Source organism: Etheostoma cragini, chromosome 2, assembly GCF_013103735.1.
Source record: "Etheostoma cragini isolate CJK2018 chromosome 2, CSU_Ecrag_1.0, whole genome shotgun sequence".
Classification (NCBI taxonomy): Eukaryota; Metazoa; Chordata; class Actinopteri; order Perciformes; family Percidae; genus Etheostoma; species Etheostoma cragini.
The window spans coordinates 18,493,465-18,514,041 of record NC_048408.1 but is presented as its reverse complement, the minus strand read 5'-3'; the positions used below and the strand labels follow the sequence as shown (position 1 = coordinate 18,514,041).

The window sequence follows — 20,577 nt, the reverse complement described above, 5'->3', positions numbered from 1 at the left end:
CAAATGTTAAGTTTTCTTTCAGTGTCGAAAGACTATCTCTGTATGTATTGAGTTGTGATTTTATGTTTCCTGTAAGTGACATAGTTTGCTCACTAACTTGCACACTCAAAAGATGTGGATTTTGTCTCAGGAAGGCCAGGGTTCCAGATACCAACTCCATAATTTGTAGGTTTAGTGTTTGTGCGGAAAAAAAGCAACTGAAAACAATTGAACTCCAAGCAAGCACTGAAGGTCATGAGTTTAACAGAATATAGAGAGTTCCATTATTTCTTTAAAGCAACACAAAGTTTGTAGCAAGTTGTGTATTTACCAAATAAGACTGAGAATCAACTTTGAAAAAAGTGGAGTGCTTTACATGTGAAATCTAAGTAGAATTGCTTTACATTTAAACTGATCAATTGTTTGATTGTCAAAAAGACATGCAAGTTGTATGTTATGACTTTAAAGTTTCCATCCTGTAGTCCAGGAGCATTGTGCAAGAAGTTTTTGTTTGTTTGTTTTTAATCATCTCTCCTGTCTGTTAACATGTTCCTGTGACAGGTTTTTCTATAGTTGAGAGATTTCTTAACATGTAACCGTAGGTTCAGGTTCAGAGGTAGGTTAAAGTGGAGGAATAAAGCTGGTTTTTAAAGGATCATGATCTATGCACAAGAGGGAGGGAAGAGTCCAAACCCAGCTGCTATACTGCGGGTGTTTGTCGACTCAGACTCGGGGGTTCAGGGTTTGATGTAGGGTTGTTTTTGTTTTGTCCGTTGCTCAAATTTCCTCCACTCTACTTCCCTCCTCCTCCTTAGTATCATCGCCATCTAATGTTTTAGCAATTCTACACTGCGTTGCCATGCTGTGTAATCCTTAACCAATGAGCGCTTATCCTTCTGCTAAAGCACTGTGGGTTGTACTGAAAAAAAGCCCATGACTTTTAAGGCTGTCAGTTTTTTAAAGGGGAGGAGGGGGGGTGGGGGTACTTTGCCTTTCTCTTTACTTTGAAAAAAAAAAAACATTAAGGAAAAATGTCTGTAACTGAAATACAAAGTTGTGGCTTTTAATGTTGTTCTTTTTTCTCCTCATAGAATGTGATTGTTAAGGACATGCACCGGAAAAAATGTTTCCATGAATTATGGAGCTTCTTTCGGACTATATTAATAAATTACAAATTTTCTTGGCTGTTATTAGGTTTTGTGTCCCCTTTTTAATGGTTTCCTTGATTTACCGATGATTCAGAGTGATGTAAATATAATTTCATTATTTTAATGCATACTGAATAAGTGCAGTACAAAGGCAAAAGCAATTAACAGTTTTTTATATTATCTTGAAATGATAGTATACACAGTGAAACACCATAGAATAGGGTGCCGTATCGTAAAAAACATTTCATTGTATATAGTATTTATATTTCATTTAAAAAATATATAGTACAACATAAAAAAAGGCCATAGTATTTTGTAAAAGATGTTATTAAAAAAGTCTGATTATAGCATGTCATAAAAAATTCGTAGTACAGCATGTAGTAACATTTTGTAAAAAAGGTCCTTGTATAGTATGTCATAAAAAAGTTATAGTATAGTAGCAGTAAAATAATTATAAAAGTCATACTATAAGTATGTCGTAAAAATGTTGTAAAAATGTCTTAGTATATACTTTATCTTAAAATCTTTTTTTTAGGTTTAAAAGTATAGTATGTCATAAAATATATTACGTATCTTATTTTAAAAAGTCACAGTATAGTATTCTTTTGTGATAATTTTTTTTAAATAAAACAGCCAATTAAAAAAGTTATAAGTTATAAGCTATACTATGACTTTTTTAAATTAAATTACATACTATACTATCATAGAATACAAGTCGTAAAAATGTTGTAAAAAGGCATGGCATAGTATTCTATGATTAAGGCCATACAAAATTCTATGGTATGGTAAGTTTTAAAAGGTTCTTAAAAAAAGATTTTTGAGTATCGAATGCCATGAAAAAATATTTAAAAATGTCATAGTATGTTGTAAAAAATGTAATTTAAAATCAAAATCTTGTAAAGAAGTTGTAGTATAGTATGTCGTAATATTAAAAAAAAAAAATGTAATCGTATAGAATGTCATAAAAAATGGCATTTAAAAAATGCATAGTATAGTATGTTGTAAAAAATTAAATTTAATAAAGTCATAGTATAGTATGTTGTAAAAAAAATATTTAATAAAGTCATAGTATAGTATGTCGTAAAAAATTTAATTCAATAAAGTCATAGTGTAGTATGGTGTAAAAAATTTAATTTAAAAAAGTCATAGTATAGTATGTCGTAAAAAATATTATTGATAAAATTGTCACAGCATGTCGTAAAAAATTGTCATTTGAAAGTAATAGTATAGTATGTCGTAAAACAATCATGAAAATCATAGTATAGTATACCAAAAAACCTTATATAAAAAGTCATAGTTTAGTATGTCGTAAAAATGTCATTTGAAAAAGTCATAGCGTAGTACGTCTTAAAAAAAGTCTTAAAGTCATAGTATAGAATGTTTTAAAAATGTATTCAAAAAAGTAATTGTAAAGTATGTCATAAAAAGTCATAGTATAGTATGTTGAAAAGAAATTATTTAATGCCTTGAAAATGTTGTAAAAAAGTGTAGTATGTAGTAACATTTTGTAAAAAGAAATATCATAGTATAGTATGTCTTTCAAAAAGTCCTAGTATGCAGTAAAAATTCATTTAAAAAAGTCCTAACATAGAATGTCTTTAAAAGCATAATTTAAAGAGTTCAGAGTATATTATGCCATGAAAATGTTGTAAAAAAAATTGTCGTATTGTATGTAGTAACATTTTGTAAAAAAAAAAAAAAGAAAAAATCTCAGTATGTCTTGAAAATCTTTTTAAAAAGTAATTGTAAAGTATGTCATTAAAAAGTCATAGTATAGTATGTCGTGAAAAATCTAGTTTAAAAAAGGCATCGTATAGTATGTCGTCAAAATTTCATTTGAAAAGGTCTGGGTATAGTATGCTGAAAAAATTCATTTCATTTCATTAATTCATCACAGTCGTTTAAAAGTCATAACATAGTATGCCATAATAAAGGGCGTAAAAAAGTCATAGTATATGTTGTGAAAGATGTCATTGATCATCTTGTCATAGTATAGAATGTCGTAAAAATGTCATTTCAAAGTCATAGTGTAGAATGTCATAAAAATATATCATAAAAAAGTCATAGTATAGTATGTTGTAAGAAGTCATGTAATAATATATATATATATATATATATTATTACATGTCTATGACTTTTAATGACTAAGACTTAGTGTAGTATGCTATGATTAAGGCAGTAGAAAGCCATGGTATAGTATGTCGTAAAAATGTTTAACTTTTTTTTTTATGTTCAGAGTATAGTATGCAGTACAAAAGATATATTTAAAAAAGTCAAAGTACAGGATGTCGTAAGAAGTCATGTAATAATATATATATTATTACATGACTTTTTATGACTAAGGCTTAAAAAAAATATTTAAAATGTTCATAGTACAGTATGCCGTTAAAAACAAATATTTAAAAAGTCGCAATATAGTGTGGAGTAAATTCTTATATTTTAAATCATAGTGTAGTATGTTGTAAAAAAGTTGTAAAAAAAAGTTATAGTGTAGTATGCTTTGATTAAGGCCTTAGAAAGCCATGGTATAGTATGTCGTTATAGGATGAACTTTTTTATGTTCAGAGTATAGTATGCAGTAAAAAAATAATTTAAAAAGTCAAAGTACAGGATGTCGTTAAAAACACGTCATTTAAAAAGTTAAAGTGTAGTATGTAGTAAAAGTTTGTAAAAAAGTCATAGTTTAGTATGTCTTAAAAATAATAATTTAAAGAGTTTATATTGTAAAATGCCATAAAGACTTTGTTAAAAAGTTGTTTGTATTTGGTACAATTGTGTCGTAAAAAATGCTATTTAAAAAAGTCATAGTACAGTATGTTGTAAAGAGTTTAATTAAAATGTGATAGCATAGTATTCCAAAAAAAAAAGTCATTTAAAAAAGCCGTGGTATGGGACGCTTGGTTAGCTCACCTGGGAGAGCGTGCACCCACACGTAGAGGTTTTCTACCCGATGCAGCGGCCGCAGGTTCAAGTCCAACCAGTAACCGTTGCATGTCATTCCCCTTCTTTGTCCCCTTTCAAGTCTAAGATGTCTTGTCCAGATAAAAGCCAAACATGCTCCAAAAAATAAATCATAACACATCGTAATCATTAAAGTCATAGTATAGGATGTCGTAAAAATGTCACAAAAAAAGTTAATGTATAGCATTTCGTAAATAAAAAATAATTTTAAAAAGTCATAGCATGGTACACGTGCAAATCATTAAACAGGAATTCTTTATTATGGAAACAGTAGATTATTTTTAACAATGTTTTTATTAACTTTTCAGTGCAATTACAGTTTTTAACAAAAAGTGTAGCCCTGTGGAGCAACATTTTTAAAAATGGGTTCCCATTTCATAAGATTCTTGTGTACAAGCATGACGCCCGTGCATGTGACTTGGGGCCGATTTCTTTACACTATTCTGCTGATTTACTGTTAGTGGCGGTAACTTCAAGAAATGTAGAAATGTGACAAATCTGGATATGTGTAGGTTTTGCAAATGTTTTATGAGGAAGGAAATGCTTTCAACATGTTTGTTAGACATCAAAGCAATTTTGGTGAGAAACAGTGAATATTCAACACAGTCAAATAAACAGTGACATAACTTTGTTACCTAAATGCCACAGAGTACCTTTAATTTGCTGAATATCCCAAAACAAACAGTGGTAGTAAACATTTACAAAGGTTTAAAAAAATAAAAATAAAAAGCCAAAACCAACAAAACTCTTTCAAACTATCAACAGTCAAATAAACATGAGATGAAGGACAGTATGAGGAGAATCATTCTGTTAAAATCTGTTAGAGAAACTTCAGAGTGCTAATTGAAATTCAGTGAGTTTCAGGTAGTTGATGAGTTAGTCTAGTTCCTGATGCTTGTGACAAGGTCTAATATTTCATTTCTAAGGCTCACTTTTGGGGATCAGGGCCCCAATGGGGCTTTCGTAATGGTTTTCAGTACAGGATCTCTTCACAGAGCAGTTTCTGTACTCTGAAGACTCAGTTTCCTCCAGATGGCGGGGAGGCAGTTTTCGACTGACAGGCGGCACACCGGTCATCTCCTCGTAAATGGGTGCCGGAGGGTGTGACTTGACACTGCGGCGTGCTTTACCCTGACAGTCATTGAAACGGAAGAAAAATAAATCAGTGAAGAGAACAAATTGAAGGTGATTTCCTGTTAAAATCAGTGTTATTTTCTGTTGAGGAAGCATTTTCAATGTGAAGTGCTACCCAAGTCTAATCCTCACTACATCTTTTACAGCAAAAAACAAGCTTAAAATAAACATTGTAGTTCACTACTAACTCGGTTAAAACTAAACAAAAAAAATAGAGTTATGGTTTCACTGTCTTCCTCACTGAATTTAAAAAGCATGCTGACAACTGATAGCAACAAGTTATGAAACCGTGTGGTTTTGTGGTGAGCTGCAGAGGAACTTTCTGGCACGCAGGTGCTGTTTGCATTAATCACTTATATTTTTCTCCTCTGTGGCACGCGTGGTGCTGTTTGAACTAATCCTTATATGTTTTCTCCTTAACTTTTGTGTCGTCAGCCCACTCACTTTCTGAATCACCACAAATCCAAGGATGAGGAGGAGGAGGAGAAAGACCACCACAGCTGACAAAGCATATAGCAGAGTGGAGTAGTTGGAGCAGCCACACTGACCTCCTGTGAAGAAGCAGAGAGACAAATGTTGAAGATAAGAGGGTCAACTACACTGCTGCGGACACAAACACTCAGAGTCTCAATATCCTCTGAGGAATTGTCCTCTTTCTGCACTGCAAACAAGGAAGCTGAGTGGTGTCAGTCCCACCACTGGCACATGTTCATTCATAAAAAAATTGTAAGATAAACACAACAAATGCTCAAGTATGACATGTTTAGTGGAATTGCAAAAAAACACCGACCCGAAGTTCCATTCTAGTTGTAGGCTGCAGTTTGAATATACAAATAAGGTTACTGTGGGCCTACAGCGTAAAGATCAACATCACCAAAACATTTTCATGCATAGGGAGACAAAGGCCTGTTTTTGAGTTCTGGTTGGTCTCACAGTATCAGGAGCGGAGTGATAGCAGTTTGGTTTGCTAAGTGAGCTCAACTGGCAATGATATTTGACATCTCAAACACAAAATTCTTGGTCAAAATGAAATCACCATTAAGTAGTCTTCGTCAACCTCCTTTCAGATACATGTGTGAATATTATATAGCCAAAAATGTCTGTTTTTGTCTACAAATTATAAAACATCAACAATTTGCTAGTCCGTCTCTCAATTCTTTCTGACTTCCCGACACTGTGGCTCTGAATCCCAAGCCCATTCGTGCAAGTGAAGACTTAAATCTTTAAAAACGTCCATTTACGGATTATTTGACATTACAATTACAAAATTACTGTTCCTTAAAACCATAAACAACAATGTGGTTCATTTACACAAAGTAATAAGCTATAGGCTTATCAAACTTTGGCTAAACGGACACTTGTTAGTAGGAGCAATTTATCATTGTTTTAGTCTTTTCATTGAATTGGTTGATAAGAAATATATAAAATAGCAACAGACATAGCCTTTAAGATGCACAATTATGATTTCAAAACAATTTTGCATCTCTGATTTAATGGTTCATTGCACTGTGGACCAACTGTGCTGACACGTCAGCTGTAGTAGGCGTGATCGATGGATTAACCAACTACCTGATTACACTAAGATAAGATTTATAAATAAAGAAAAAAAGCATTGTCTGGTGTTATCAGTTGTGCACACATCCTCAGGCGTGCAAGTGAACAAATAAGGGAACAACGATTCGGAACATTGTTCCACAAAACTTGAATCTACTCAGTTCAAATCGTTAATTTAATAAACAATAACAACAACACTGTGTGATTGGAAAATGAGTGGAATCTTTACTAAAGTTACAGCCATTGTTCTTGATATAATTAGAAGCAGGTATGTTAGTAGAAGGCTGACATCTTTAGTAGTCAGAGTTGGACTGATCAGACACTGATATACATTGGAAAGAACAACACAAAATGAAACAAATTGGACAGAAATACAACAGAACAACAGTTAGTATTAAAAGAAGTTTTCATTTTAAAAACCCTGAAAAACAAAATCAAGTATAAGTAACGTGGCGATCAAGTCCCTCTGTGACGTGACCCACCTTGCACAGAAACAAAGAGTGTTAGTCTTCCCAGAGTGGTGCCGGTCTCTGGCCTGCCCCTGAGGAGCAGCTCGCAGCTGTACAGGGCGCTGTCGTCCGGCTGCAGCTGCTGCAGGGTCAGGTTGTAGGTGATGCCCCTGGGACCGGGAGCCGAGGACAGGTGGACCCTCTCAAAAGGGAACAGAGAGGAGGATGGAGGGCTGTCGCCGTGGTGACGCTTTGAGTGGTACAACACCTCCACAGGGGCCCGGCCCCTCTGTCGCTTCAGACTCACCCCTTCCACGGCCAAGGCCTCCCCGTGTGGGGGGAGGCAGGGGAGCACGGCTGAGCCCCCAGCACATGTCTCCACCAACCCAATGTCCACTGGCCCAAGGGCATCTCCACAGGGGAAAGGGAATAAAACTTAGAATATGACCTATGGTAAACCCCCTTTTTCTTCTGAATAATCAAAATATGTTTGGGGTTAGCAGCCATAAGGTTATAACAAGGAGTTCTCAGTAGAATATATGAGTATTTAAAGTAGTGGCCTTATGGAGCACATGTACTAAATGTAACCAGATAGGACTAACTGAATGTAACCTTTTTAATTAATCAATATGTGTAGTCAACAGGCAGTAATGATGAATACACTTCATGAATACACTTTTTTAGACAGGAACTTCAGTGTATCTGTAAATATAAACTCATATTATGTAAAACAACATAAACCATCTACCCTTGGAAGCATATTGAGTGTGCTGTAGGAACATTTACAGTGCCTTGCGAAAGTATTCGGCCCCATTGAACTTTGACTTTTTGCCTTCAAGTTCAAGGGGGCCGAATACTTGTGCAAGCCACTGTATTTTTGGGGTTCAGAGAAATAACAAAGAACAGTTTCCTCTTCTCTTGGCTAACTGGCATTGTGTCTGCTGTTTTAACAGGTTTAAAGAGGGTGAGAGGAGCTTCCCACTCAACCTAGTGTTGTGAGTAATGTTTCTTAACTTTTAGAAGTTTATTAAAACTCTGTATGACTTTAATTTTTGATCGTTTCTGCCGGTGGTGGTAATGCTGGGTTTGTGATTTTAGATCTGGAACTAGTACAAATAAGAGGAGGGGATTCATGGCCAGGCTATTCTAACGATTGGCAATGGTTAACCACAAACGAAACTGCCTAGAGTGAGTCATCAACGGCAAAATGCTGAATTTGTGTCAAAAAAAGAAGAAAAACAACAGCTTAGATTTGTTGAGTTGTGTTGAACTTTGAGCATGTTTCACAACATGTTTTTTGGAGAGGAAAAAAAACAGTCACACAACAAAGAAAATAATACTTGGTACCACTTTTAATAAGGCATCATTTATATAGTGGTTGTAAGAGTTATTAACTGAAATGTCAGTAAAACATCATTAATAAGGTGAACTTTTGGGTTGCCAGGTTGTAGAAAATCCCTTTTACTGGTGCATATCCTCCTCCAGCATAATATACTTTACATCTTAAGTTAGCTCTTTAAATGTCCCCTACATTAGGGTTAAGGTTGCTGCAAGGCACCTGTACCAAACTTCATTTATTAACAAGCATTATCAATTACAACACCTTATAAAGTATGCTTTATTAGACAGTGGTGCTTAGTGGGAGCACTGGTATTGAAACAAACAACAACACCAAGCACACTTTTCAAATGTCAACCAACTGCATTTACTCTTCTTGTTTTGTGGTAGTTTTGGAAAGTTTACTCTTCTGTGGGTGACCAACGTGAGTGGAAAAGTGAATGGAAAGAAACACTCACCAGCATTAACAAGAAGGAAGAATTCAGTCTTCCCCCGTGTTCGGTCGTCTTCATCCAAAGGGTTGTCTGCTACAAACTCACAGTAGTAGCGGTCTGTGTCACTGGCCCTTAGCTGAGAGATGGTCACATTCAGAGAGTGGCTGCTCGGGTCTCCACTGACACTGATGCGCTTATCTGCACTGACGTCGCTCTCGGTGTGCATGAACAGCACTTCACTGGTTTTCAGCCAGTTGCGCATCAGGTAGACACCAAAGGGCGAAGGGTTTCTTTTGTCAATTACACAGGAAAGAACCACAGATTCCCCCTCATGCCTCTCCAAGAACTGCATGTCACTGCACACTTGATAAAAACATAAAAACAATATTTGTCTGGTGAAAAAAGTGATATGCTTAAAGATTTGTCAGTTTTAAAGTAAAAGCAGCTAACACACTGCAGCCCCCAAAATTTACCAAAAGTAAATTAATCTGGCACAATCCAGAGCAGGGCATTATATTGTTGAGACGCAGACATTGAATCCTAATATCTTCCCTCATTCTTTTTCTTACACTCCAAAAACAATTCAAACTGGAAATATAAGCATATGATAAATTTACCAAATCCAGTCTGTGTGATGAACAGAGTCCACAGACATGCCAGGTACTGGATCCCATGAATCTTCATCTTTACTACTGTCAGAAGACACTAATTAAGTTCATAAGGGAAGTCTGTGATGTAAACCATGACAGCACACATGCAATCACCTACAACTGGATGACACAAGTTTTGTTAACTGTAAAGGAAACCAAGAGGAACTCCATGAAGCTCCACCTTCAAACCTCAAGATATACACAAGAGGAAGCAAACACTAACCAACACTATGTGCTCCTTCTAAGGCAATTTAGTAATACATTAAAAATGTAACATGACAACACAGTTGAAAGATTACGATTAGATTAGAAAGTATGTTACAAGGACCAGCAGCATAGTAAGATCCAACATGTTTATGGAGGTCCCCAAAGATCCAAGTTTTTTGTTTTGTGTTAGGCAGTTTTACCCGACTCTTAAGTTCAATTAAAGTTTTTTCGGTCAAAATCTGCATTCATTGCGGCTCACATGCCTGAGAAAATATTTCTACGGACAAAATAGTTTGTGCATTTCCCAGAGGAAATTATTCTGCCTTGCCTTTTCTGACAGAATAGGATGTGTCTGTTTTTTTTATTTAATAATTTGCATCAGTGGAAAAAATTTCAACTGTGTTAAAAAAAAAAAAATTGTGAAAAAATAGTGACATGAGGCTTGACTGCCCAAAGATTTGATAGAAAAACACATTCAAGTCTCAAGTACAGATTCAATATTTTATTATTGGGCTTAAGCATTGAAAAAAAAAAACTTTGTCTCAGCTATAGAAAAAAACATCTTTACTCAGACAATTTGGACAAGAAGCCTATTGCAGCCTAGCCGAGGAAGAAAGACACAAAATGAAAACATGACCAGGGCAATCTTAAGGTCCTTGAAGTTTCCATTTAATTACTTTACTTCAAAACATACATCTAATGTCTGTAGTGCATAGTTATATACTGTCAGTAGGAAATCATATCAATTCTTACATCTGTATCAAAAGCAACAGTGATTTATTTAAAAAATAGCCAAAATACACAATACTAACTCAATATTAGGGAATACTCCTATTCATAAAAAGAAATAAAACAAATTTATTAATTAGCTAAAAATGTAAAAATCTTTACCATCACTGCATTAATCAGGTTTCATACTCCATACTATTGGTATCCTCTCATATAACAGTATATACCTTAATCAATACATGTATGAGACTGTGTCTAACACCACAGACATTAGGATTTCTATCATGGGGAGCAGTTGGTCTGTTGAAGGTCGAGAATATCCCCCACATGCTACTAGGTGATGCACTATTTTTGAATGTCCATACATGCACACTGAGCACCTAAACGTGCTGTGAGCCTCAGAATAGTGGATTTTGCCTCACGTCCTGATATAATTATATGAAAACAAGTTGCGGCAAAATGATGCAATAGTTTTATTTAAAACAAAAACATAATTATGACAATGTAAAGCAGAACAAGTTCATTCAGTCAATCTACTATCTATGGGACAGCTCGAGTTCCTTTTAAGGGGCTGTAGTTTTTATGGCTGTAATCCACATTCAGAACATAAATAGAGCACTAAACAAATGTTTTAATTTAATATAAAAATAAAATAAAATAATAATAAAAAGGTTGTACTGACATCCTGAGCATCTCATGGCGTGAAGTCAGACTGTGTGTTGTAATTCGAGCGCCTCTGCTCTTGGTTTTGTTAGTCGGTCCGGTGGCGTGTGCATGCGGACGCCTTGTGCCAAGGGCTGTGACAGAGCGTTGGTATTTGACGTGATGGGTTTGAGCCGTGTGGGCACAGTCCCAGACCCTTTTTTTCTCCCAGTATTTCAAGTGCAGCACCTTAAAATACAAAGACACCTGATCCAAAAACAAGAGTTTGCAAATACTAATTTAAAAAAAAGGGGACAGCAATAAAGACTTACATGGGATTTGACTGGTCATGACCGTTAGTAAAAAATCATTTTTCTAAGATGCCATACATTTAAACTCTGTCAAAGAAACATTTTCCTTACATACTAGCGGCAAACGGCTCATCATTCATAATGTTTACTTTTAAAACTTAAGTACATGTTGCAGCCAACAACTGTGATTTTACTTAGAGTCAGGTCACCCAAATGAAGAAAAAATATCTCTAGTGGCATCTAGCCATGCTGATGATTTTGGTTTGATTGGTCTAAGTTTTGAGACATGAGTTTCAGCCTCCATTCTGCAATACAATTTAAATAAATCGGTGTTAGTAAGTGGTTTGATGATTCTTTGTTCAATGAAATAGTCCCTATAAAAAAGGCGTTTAATTCAGAATGACAAGAACGGGTTCTGGATAGTAGCAGTAGTAGAAAACGTTGCAGTTAATCTTTAATGGATACATTTGTTATAAAATTCTGTAATTACCACAAATAAAATCCTGTTCACACTGAGGCCATAACCTGTGTCATGCGGCTACAAAGACATTGCCTCATTTTAAAGGGGCTCCCATTGTACATATTAAGATCAGTTGCCTCTAGAGGACTGCCACTCAGCCTTTGGAAAAAGTTTGTTCTGTGGCTCTGGAGTCACAAAATAATCCAACACTAAAATTAAAGCTTCAGTTTTTGACAAAAAGCCTGTTTTATAAATTGCTGTTTGAAAGTCATGGGAGTTTATCAGGTGGGAAAGGTCTAATGAAGTTACATTGTGGAAAACATAGAACTCAATATTTGTAGATGTGTAACTTTGTGGAAGTGAAATACCCTTTTAACAAGCCACAAGCCCAAAAGGCCACTGCGCTAGACACCACTTAGTAAAGTGATATTTTTATTTCTCCTTAAGGTAAGCTGACCCTTTCTCTCAGACACACACACTTTGTTCCTTTTAATAGCTACAAATGCTCTTCAATCTCATATTGAAAAAACATTTAAGAGTCTTCAATTATCTAATATAGAAGATTTTTGAATGCTGCATTTAATAATACAAGGCCAAACATCCAGTGGTACAGGACAGACCCACACTATAATAAACATTGGGTACTTACTGGGTTTAACTGACCTTTCATGCCAGCTCAGTGGATTTTAAGGCTGATATGGATGGGCTACAGACAAAAACAAATACAAAGCAGTAAGTGATATGTAGAACTTGTGCCACACTAAACACCTAGAAGAACTTCTGCCACCATGTCTTTTTCTCCCTATGTGCACTAAAAACTTAAATTTGTGCACCTGCTGTCAACATCTTTGCATGGTCATTTAATCTCTCAAAGACTGCTCTGTACAAAAACCTCAACGCGGGATCAATGCAGATGTCACTGGCTAATGATTATGAAAACACATTTAGAATAGAAAGGTTTGACAAAACAAAAAATAAATCACCCAGCAATACAAACTGGCACTGCAGTAAAATCCAATTATTGTTTAAAGGACTTTAGTGCAATCGAGGGCCTCCTAGTGGCCACTGTTCCTTATGGCTGATGTAGTTTTACTTCTGTGTGGATTAGGTCATTAACACCTTTTGCAGGACAGGATGAAGAAGCAATAAAAGGAAATTGCTGCTGTATATCACAACTACAGGCACAATCTGATTTACCATTTAGCAGTTTGTGTTTTCATCATTAGTAATTCAAACAGGGATAAACCAATTAACCTAATAACCACTAACCACTGCGTATCAGTTGCAAACACTATGTAGCAAAGTAAAAATAAATAAATCACTTGTAAACTTTGTACTTTGAAAGGTTGGAAAGGCTCACAACTTTTGTGATCTGAAAAAGTGAGTTTCATAAAATTGGTATTTAAAACAGAGCTAGTGTATTGTTGGGTTTGTTGTTTTGTAGTAGATTTTAGTGACATGACTCAAGATATGACAAACGCCAACATTAAAGCAGTCATGCATGTTTGAGTTCTGGAATGTATGTAGACAAAACGTCTATAAATCAGGAATGAAATAGTTTCTTTCATATTTGTGTAAGTGTACAATATTTACAAGTATTATTTAATCTGCAGTTATTTCCATCCTTATGAGGTAACATGCAGTATTCGGAACCAGAAGTTGGCCAACATCTTAGTTTTGGGCTTAAGGTACACGAGATTTGAGCACTAATTCTAAAACTTTATTCCATTTCTTGACTAATGGAAATGCATTTTTTGTGCTTCAATTTCCAGTTGTTTATAAAAGGCAATTTAAAGGTGGACTCAAAAAAAAAAATAAGTTGATGGTGGCAAACTTGGTTTATAAATACCTGATGAAGTCCTGCAGTTAAACATAGCAATAAGACAAGAACACCAGTACAAACCTTCATCACTCACCTCCACGCACGTCAGGACAAACCAGCATTGGATTTCAAGATGAATTTTATTACAACAGATTCATAAAACATTACAAAGGATGCATACAGGTACCCTTTTGATCAGGATATATTAAAAACAAACCTGAATTAAAGGATAAAGCTAGAGACTGATGAGTCGTGAATTTTAACACTACTGAGTTGGAATCATCTTTGTCACTGAGACCCTCACCAACCAAGGTTGGGGACGCAAGTCCAACAGCACCTAAGCATGCTGTGAGGGCCTCAATCAATCTACCAAAAAAATAAACAAAAATAAAAAAATGTTTACAAGAGAAACTTGCCTTTGTAAGGAGTTGGTACGTTCATGTAACTCCAGCAGCTTCAAAAGAAATATGAATCATTTTAACACACTTCACTTCTATAAACCTGAGTGAAACCTATAGGGGAAAAATATATCCTCACATGTAATCAAATGACAACAAATAGCTTTCAGGAACATGTGTGGTGGTTGGTTCCAATAAAGATGTTACATTAAATGTCCATGTGTTCTAACAAATAATGTTTGTCTTCACCACCACTGGTCTTACTGCTCTTTGCTTGCAGCTAGGTTTGAAAAAGCACAAGGATGAGAGAAAGGTGTTAACCTCAAACCTAATGTGGTGGCTGCTTTGGTGCTTCAGTAGCGTCCAGCCGGAGACATGACGGGCGGCCTCATGCCCATGGGAGGGCCTCCCTGGTAAGAGGGAACCATAGGAGGACCCTGCCCATATGGAGGCATCCCTCCAGGCATGTAACTTGGCATGCCCTGAGGAGGAGCACCATACTGACCTGCAGGGAGAAAACAGGGAGAGCAAAATGTGTTAATGCTGAAATTCAAGCAGATTAAACAGGAGTTAATTAAACTGTAGCTTATATAAAATCATTATTTCCCTTTCTATTTAAAATCAAGTAACTTAAGAGCAACATAACACCCATTTTTAGGTTGAACTTGCCCTCATCCCATTTCCAAAAAGTGCCTTGAATGTATACTAAAAGCTACTTCATTACCAACTTAATGTGCCATAAAATATATATTCTATTAAGGAGTACCATGGTTGGAAAACATTTGGAAACCACTGATCTAGAGCAATAATTGCTGACCCAATTAATTGATAATACAATAAAGATAGTGGTAATAAAATGACTGAACATATAGTTCAAACTGATTTGCTGACAAGAATTTCCTTACCATGCATGGGATGCCTCATGCCAGGCTGCTGTGGTGGCATGCCTTGCTGTGGAGGCATTATGCTGCCCACAGACGCCACTGGGGGAGCAGCCACGTGGGCCTGACCGGGCCTGGGTGTAAGACGCTGGTAACGGGGCAATTGGGCCCTCATCTCTTCCTGTTGGCAGGGACAAAATATTCAGACTAAAGAAACCAAAATATGCCCCGTACAGTACAACGATAAACACTCACAACAATGATGAGGAATTGGGTACCAATGTTGGCGTGCCCTGATTTCACACTGAGGATATTAAAGTTCAGAATCATCCTTCAACATAACCACAAAAGAGAAACTACTAAGTAAGAGTAAGGATATAAATGCTTCGCAGGTATCCCAAAAATTTACTTTACAATTTATGATGTTAATGTTATTTATATTCAAAAAACAGGCTGATGGTCAGATATTACACCAACCCATTCATCAATAGATGTACTATTATATGTATCAGTCATTACTTACTGTGAAAAGGGCAAAATAGAAAGCTCAAGCAACTTACCAGTGAGATATCCTCATCAGGATGGATCAACTTACTAGTTGCACTCGTGGTGGTGAGGGTGGCGGGCTTGGAGGGCACTGTGGCTGGGGGTTTAGCCACAGTGCTGCTAGAGGGGTTAGAAGAAGAAGTGGAAGAGCAAGAAGAGACAGAGGGCTGGGTGTAGGCAGGGAATGTTGCTTTGGGAGGGTCAGAGGAGGCGGCTGTACTGTGGGAGTTTGAAGCTGCAGCTCCTGAAGTGCTCTGCTGGGCCTGTACAAAGACACATTACAGGTAACTGACTGGTAGTCCACTGCTGCATTCTTACAAAGATGCAAAAACACAAAAGTCTTCAATGGATTATACCTTTGTGACAATTATTTTGTAACACATTAAGAAATTCAACCCCCTCCCCAAACATTTTAAGAAGGTTTGCCCTTTTATTAAATACTCTACTTTGGTCACTCTGAATCTATTTAAGTAGTATTCAGATTTCACTTTAAACTATTTATAAAATATATTAATTTGACCTTGTTGACTTAATTTTAGTAACAAAACAATTACACCATTTACTTTCAACTGATGTGTAAATATAACGTGAAATTAGGTAAACCCTTTGTATCCAGAAGAGTAAATGAATCATCAGATAAAATACAAATCGGGCCGCCAGGTCAGAGACAACTATGTCCAATCTAAAATAAATTGAACTTTGAACGCAGTGCAAAGTCAATCCATGGTTATGCCTCATTCTGCGTTAAAGCACATGCATAGTAATAAAGCGCACAGACAAAAAGTATCCCAGTTGTTGTCAAGGATAATTATCCTCTGACATCAACATTGTAGCCTATGTGCTCACTTTGATGAACAAGGCAAATATTGCTAGTAATTAGCCTAGTTTACAACTTGAGAATTTACAGGCAGTTAATACAAAAAGCAACATGCAGCTGCCACAGCCCAAGTCAAAGTCCTGTCTGTGAGCCTACTTGTGGCGTGTTAGGAAAGGGAGGCTGAGAGGAGGCAGACTGAAGGTCTGCAGGCGGAGAGGAAACAGCTGCTGTGCTGCTGTGACCACCAGCGCCCATCTGCAGCATTGTGGGAAGGAGATCACAGTTTTGACATGTAACATGTCCACATAATCAATCCAAATTCAAAATATACTACATAATAGTGAAGCTAATTTAAAAAAATGAGATGTGGTGAGAAAGAGGAAAAAAGGGCACCAGCTGACTACAAAAATAAAGAAATAAAACACTATTACTGAGCACTGTGTTCATTAGAAGGGCTAGAAAGATTAATGTGAAACACCAGGGGAGGGGTTTATGGTGCCCACCTGTGCTGCACTGGGGAAGAGAGGCTTGGTGACGGCGGGCTGAGCCACTGGTACTGCTGGTCGACTGGGTATCGCTCCTGCTGCAGCGGATGGGGCCATATGAGGCATGCCTGGCCTTGGAGCCATGTGATGTGGCATTCCTACACAATTATCCAAACAGGTTATTTAAATGTTTTTGCACCATTACATAGAAAACTGAAATAAGCAGTAAGAGGGCACCTAAGGAGCTAGAATTGTCTGTTGTCTGACCAAGGTCTGTTTTATTAGACTGGTCCTGAATGTCAGTCGGATTTCACTTACCGGGGAATTTTTTATTTACATATTCAGCTACACCTGCCTAAAAATCTATCAAATGTAATCCACCGCAGATATACTTTGAGCTACAGTTAGAATCTAAGCATGAAATAAATAGTTATCCTGACAACATGGTTCATAAACATTATGCGTGTAAGATTTCAACAGTGTGATCATATTCTTAGATCATAATTGGATGGAAACTATACATTTAAAAGACATTACTATTGGAAACATGTCAAAATGAAATCACTGACAAACACTTACTCCATTTATATGCTGAAAGGATTTTAGATGTCTTTTGTACCCCTAAGTGAAACTACAACTCACCGTGGGGCATACCGGGCATCCCTGGCATCATGGGAGGCATCATTCCACCCATTGGCATCATGCTGCAATAGAAAATGAGACAATGATGATTTGGTGCTATAACTACAGTAAAATTACATCTAATTTATTTCCCAAAACAAATACGTTGTTATTTGGGAATATTAAGTGATGGTTTGGAGTAATTTCACCCTAGGGTCCTTTGCACCATGACCTTGAGCCATAGTATCATTAAACATCAATGAGAGATCCCTTACCCTGGTGGCATGCCGTGCATGGCAGGGGGCATGCCGTGCATCATTGGAGGAACACCCGGCATCATGGGAGGCATTCCTGTAACAACAGGTCAGAGGGAATGTTCTGTTAACTAAAATCTGATAACTACATCACTTCAAAATAAACAACACAACCTTGTTATGTATTTTAAACTATCTCGAAGTTTAGGACTTGATACTTGAATGGGACTTGCAAATTTCTGACTTGGTCCTATAATTAGATGGTCAAGTTGTTGGACATGCCGGTCTTTTTATTTATGAGCTAGAATTTATATTTATTCGTTACAATCAAGACAGTCACATGTAAGCATCTCCGACTAATACCTAGATTACTTCTGTTGTTGTCATCACATCTCTGCATTTCATACATCCGTTTGATTGTCATAGTCCTTGTTTGTGCATTTCCAATGTATGCATTGTATTTAACGAAGGATTCAACCCACAACTAACTCTTTTTAATGGTGTAAAACATGGAAAAAATGAACAACAATTTGTAACACTAATTGTACACTTGCAAATTTACACAGCCAAATGCCCGGAAAGGTAACGTTACAGCTGCTAGCTAGCCAAATAGCATAACAGCTGGGAGAGCAAAAGGCTCTGTCTCTACTGCACAGTCAAAGACAGAAAAGAGAGATGGATGATAAATAAAGAGACACGGAGATGCCTGAACTTGTGCCAAAAGTGACGAGCTGTATGCTGCTTAAGTTTTTTGGTGTTAAGGAAGGTGTAGGGAAATAATGGAGGAAAAAAATCCACCTCTGCAAGAACATTGTCGCGCTACGGACAGTCAAGTAAGACGGGTTGACAACAATGTGTAAAATGCTGGATTCTTCACTTACCCAGTAGTTAGAAGGCAAGAAACAGAACATTACTTGGGGCTTAAGAAGCTGCAGCGTTAATTCATGGTTAATTTGGTTTGGATCAAACTGAGATGCTAGGTATGAGGGCCCTAACTCAAAGTCAACTTATTATTTTGTCAAGTTACGTCAGTGCTGATGCCTAGCTTCTGTGTTGTTGCTTTTTTAAAGAGATCCTTGCCTTGATATCCTCCAGGGTGCATCCCAGGTGCGCCGGCCACAGGAGGCATCCCAAGCTGGGCCATTGGAGCAGCGTAGCCTGCCTGGGGCTGGACAGCAGAAACCTGCTGAACTGATGGTCCTGCTTCATCATCATCGTCATCGTCCTCATCCGAATCATCCTGATTGTTAGACTTCTTCTTTTGACTCTCTGCAAACAGAAAGATAATCATGACAAATTAACCAAACCATTACAAAATCAAGGAAAAGATTTAACTTGGTTATCTGGGCTTTTACTTAAATTGGCAAAAAAAGTACATGAAAGTGTACAAACCTTGTGATTTCTGTTCTAACGTTCGTCTTCTTTCCTGCATGTCTTTCTCTGGAATCCCCTCCATACCGTAGATCTCCAGCTCAATGTCTGTTCTTCCAGGAATTGCATTAGGTACACTGTCAATTGTCTCTTTGTGTACCTGTAACGCGTGCAAAGTTCATCCCGTCACAACAAGCACAGTACATCCATTGCCCAGGAACTATGGTACCAAAGACACTTGACCTTAGGAATCAAACTAAGAGGAATGACAAAGGAAAAGGCACCAACCTGCATGCAATGGATAGCCAAGCCTGGGCCTGTGTACAACTTCTTGTGGCAGATATGACATTTAAAATGCTTCGCCTTCTGATGCTGAATGAGGATCTTTTCATCATCAAAGTCTCGATTACAGTACCTTGAGTAAAAAGTTAAGGATTATGTTGCATCAGGGAACATCAGCGAAACAACAGAATACAATAAGCTGCTGTAATAAGGGAATTTCCCCGCTGTAGGATGATTAAAGTATAACCTAATCTAGGCAAAAACAAAGTTCACAAAGCCATAGAATCAAATGTAAGTCTTAGAAATAACGTAAATGCCTAAATATACTCTCGTGCTCTTCATCTCCATTTATGATCAATAACATGGTAGCGCAAATTTTAACGTTAAAGATTACCAACAACTCAGAAAGACAAGGTTTCAGATTAATAATTAATTATGCTTGACTCATAACAGTACCTGAATCATTAATGATTGGCTAACATGTTAACGTTAGCTAGCTAAAATCTACGATAGGCTACCTTTCTCTTAGCAATAACATGAACTCAACGCAATCAACTAATATTAACGGTATTGCGTAAAAGTACTCGACGCCACCTATTTTACGGGTATTAATTGTAGACTGAATTAAAATCAATCCTTAATACGACGAGCCTCCAATGGACAAATAGTTGAGCTAACGTCATTTTACAAGCCGATAAGCCCTCCGAGAGGCTAGCTTAGGCCTTCCTTTTGTCAAGCTAACGTTTAGCCTCTGGCATTTCGACGTTGGCGTTTTGTCATCGAGTCAAAAGGATACCAGCACCATGGCTTCATCTGCTTCTTCTTCTTTCGTCCCATTTTTATGAACGCTGAAAAAGAGGCCTTACAACGTTAAATACTAGCCTTATTATCTGTTTGACAACAGCATGCTGTAGTCCCGTAACGACGCCGAAAATGGCGCTTTGCTGGAGGAAGTTGTGGTGGAGAGACAGTAGTCTCGCGATAACAGCAAATAGGCGCACGTCATAGACACGCCCCATGGATTAAAATTTCATATTATCACAATACCACCATAAATGATGTTTCTTCAACAAGTTTCTAAAATTATATGTTTTCAAACGGTGT

General features: G+C 36.8%; 2 protein-coding genes across 7 annotated transcripts; both read right to left on the bottom strand.

Annotated features, from left to right (window-relative positions):
- Positions 1-4,324: 4,324 nt before the first annotated feature.
- On the bottom strand, positions 4,325-9,864 carry cd7al (cd7 antigen-like). 2 transcript variants are annotated; one of them, XM_034900251.1, is made up of 5 exons: positions 9,615-9,864; positions 9,022-9,360; positions 7,259-7,636; positions 5,667-5,770; positions 4,325-5,219 (listed from the first exon to the last, which is right to left on the bottom strand). In XM_034900251.1, the coding sequence occupies exons 1-5, from the start codon at positions 9,679-9,681 to the stop codon at positions 5,010-5,012; spliced, it is 1,098 nt and encodes a 365-aa protein (XP_034756142.1). In that variant the 5' UTR covers positions 9,682-9,864; the 3' UTR covers positions 4,325-5,009. The 2 variants fall into 2 exon arrangements, with proteins under 2 accessions (XP_034756142.1, XP_034756132.1); XM_034900241.1 differs by having other exon boundaries at positions 5,667-5,773; positions 9,615-9,863.
- Positions 9,865-11,335: 1,471 nt separating this feature from the next.
- On the bottom strand, positions 11,336-20,517 carry znf207b (zinc finger protein 207, b). 5 transcript variants are annotated; one of them, XR_004658957.1, is made up of 14 exons: positions 20,270-20,517; positions 19,480-19,606; positions 19,213-19,351; positions 18,901-19,089; positions 17,842-17,917; positions 17,588-17,649; positions 16,964-17,103; positions 16,617-16,715; positions 15,658-15,906; positions 15,122-15,278; positions 14,545-14,721; positions 14,235-14,272; positions 12,646-12,702; positions 11,336-11,492 (listed from the first exon to the last, which is right to left on the bottom strand). XR_004658957.1 is itself a non-coding variant. In XM_034889240.1 (12 exons), the coding sequence occupies exons 1-11, from the start codon at positions 20,308-20,310 to the stop codon at positions 14,570-14,572; spliced, it is 1,431 nt and encodes a 476-aa protein (XP_034745131.1). In that variant the 5' UTR covers positions 20,311-20,517; the 3' UTR covers positions 13,940-14,272; positions 14,545-14,569. The 5 variants fall into 5 exon arrangements, 3 of the variants coding, with proteins under 3 accessions (XP_034745131.1, XP_034745125.1, XP_034745149.1); XR_004658958.1 differs by lacking the exon at positions 14,235-14,272; XM_034889240.1 differs by lacking the exons at positions 11,336-11,492; positions 12,646-12,702 and having other exon boundaries at positions 13,940-14,272.
- Positions 20,518-20,577: the final 60 nt, after the last annotated feature.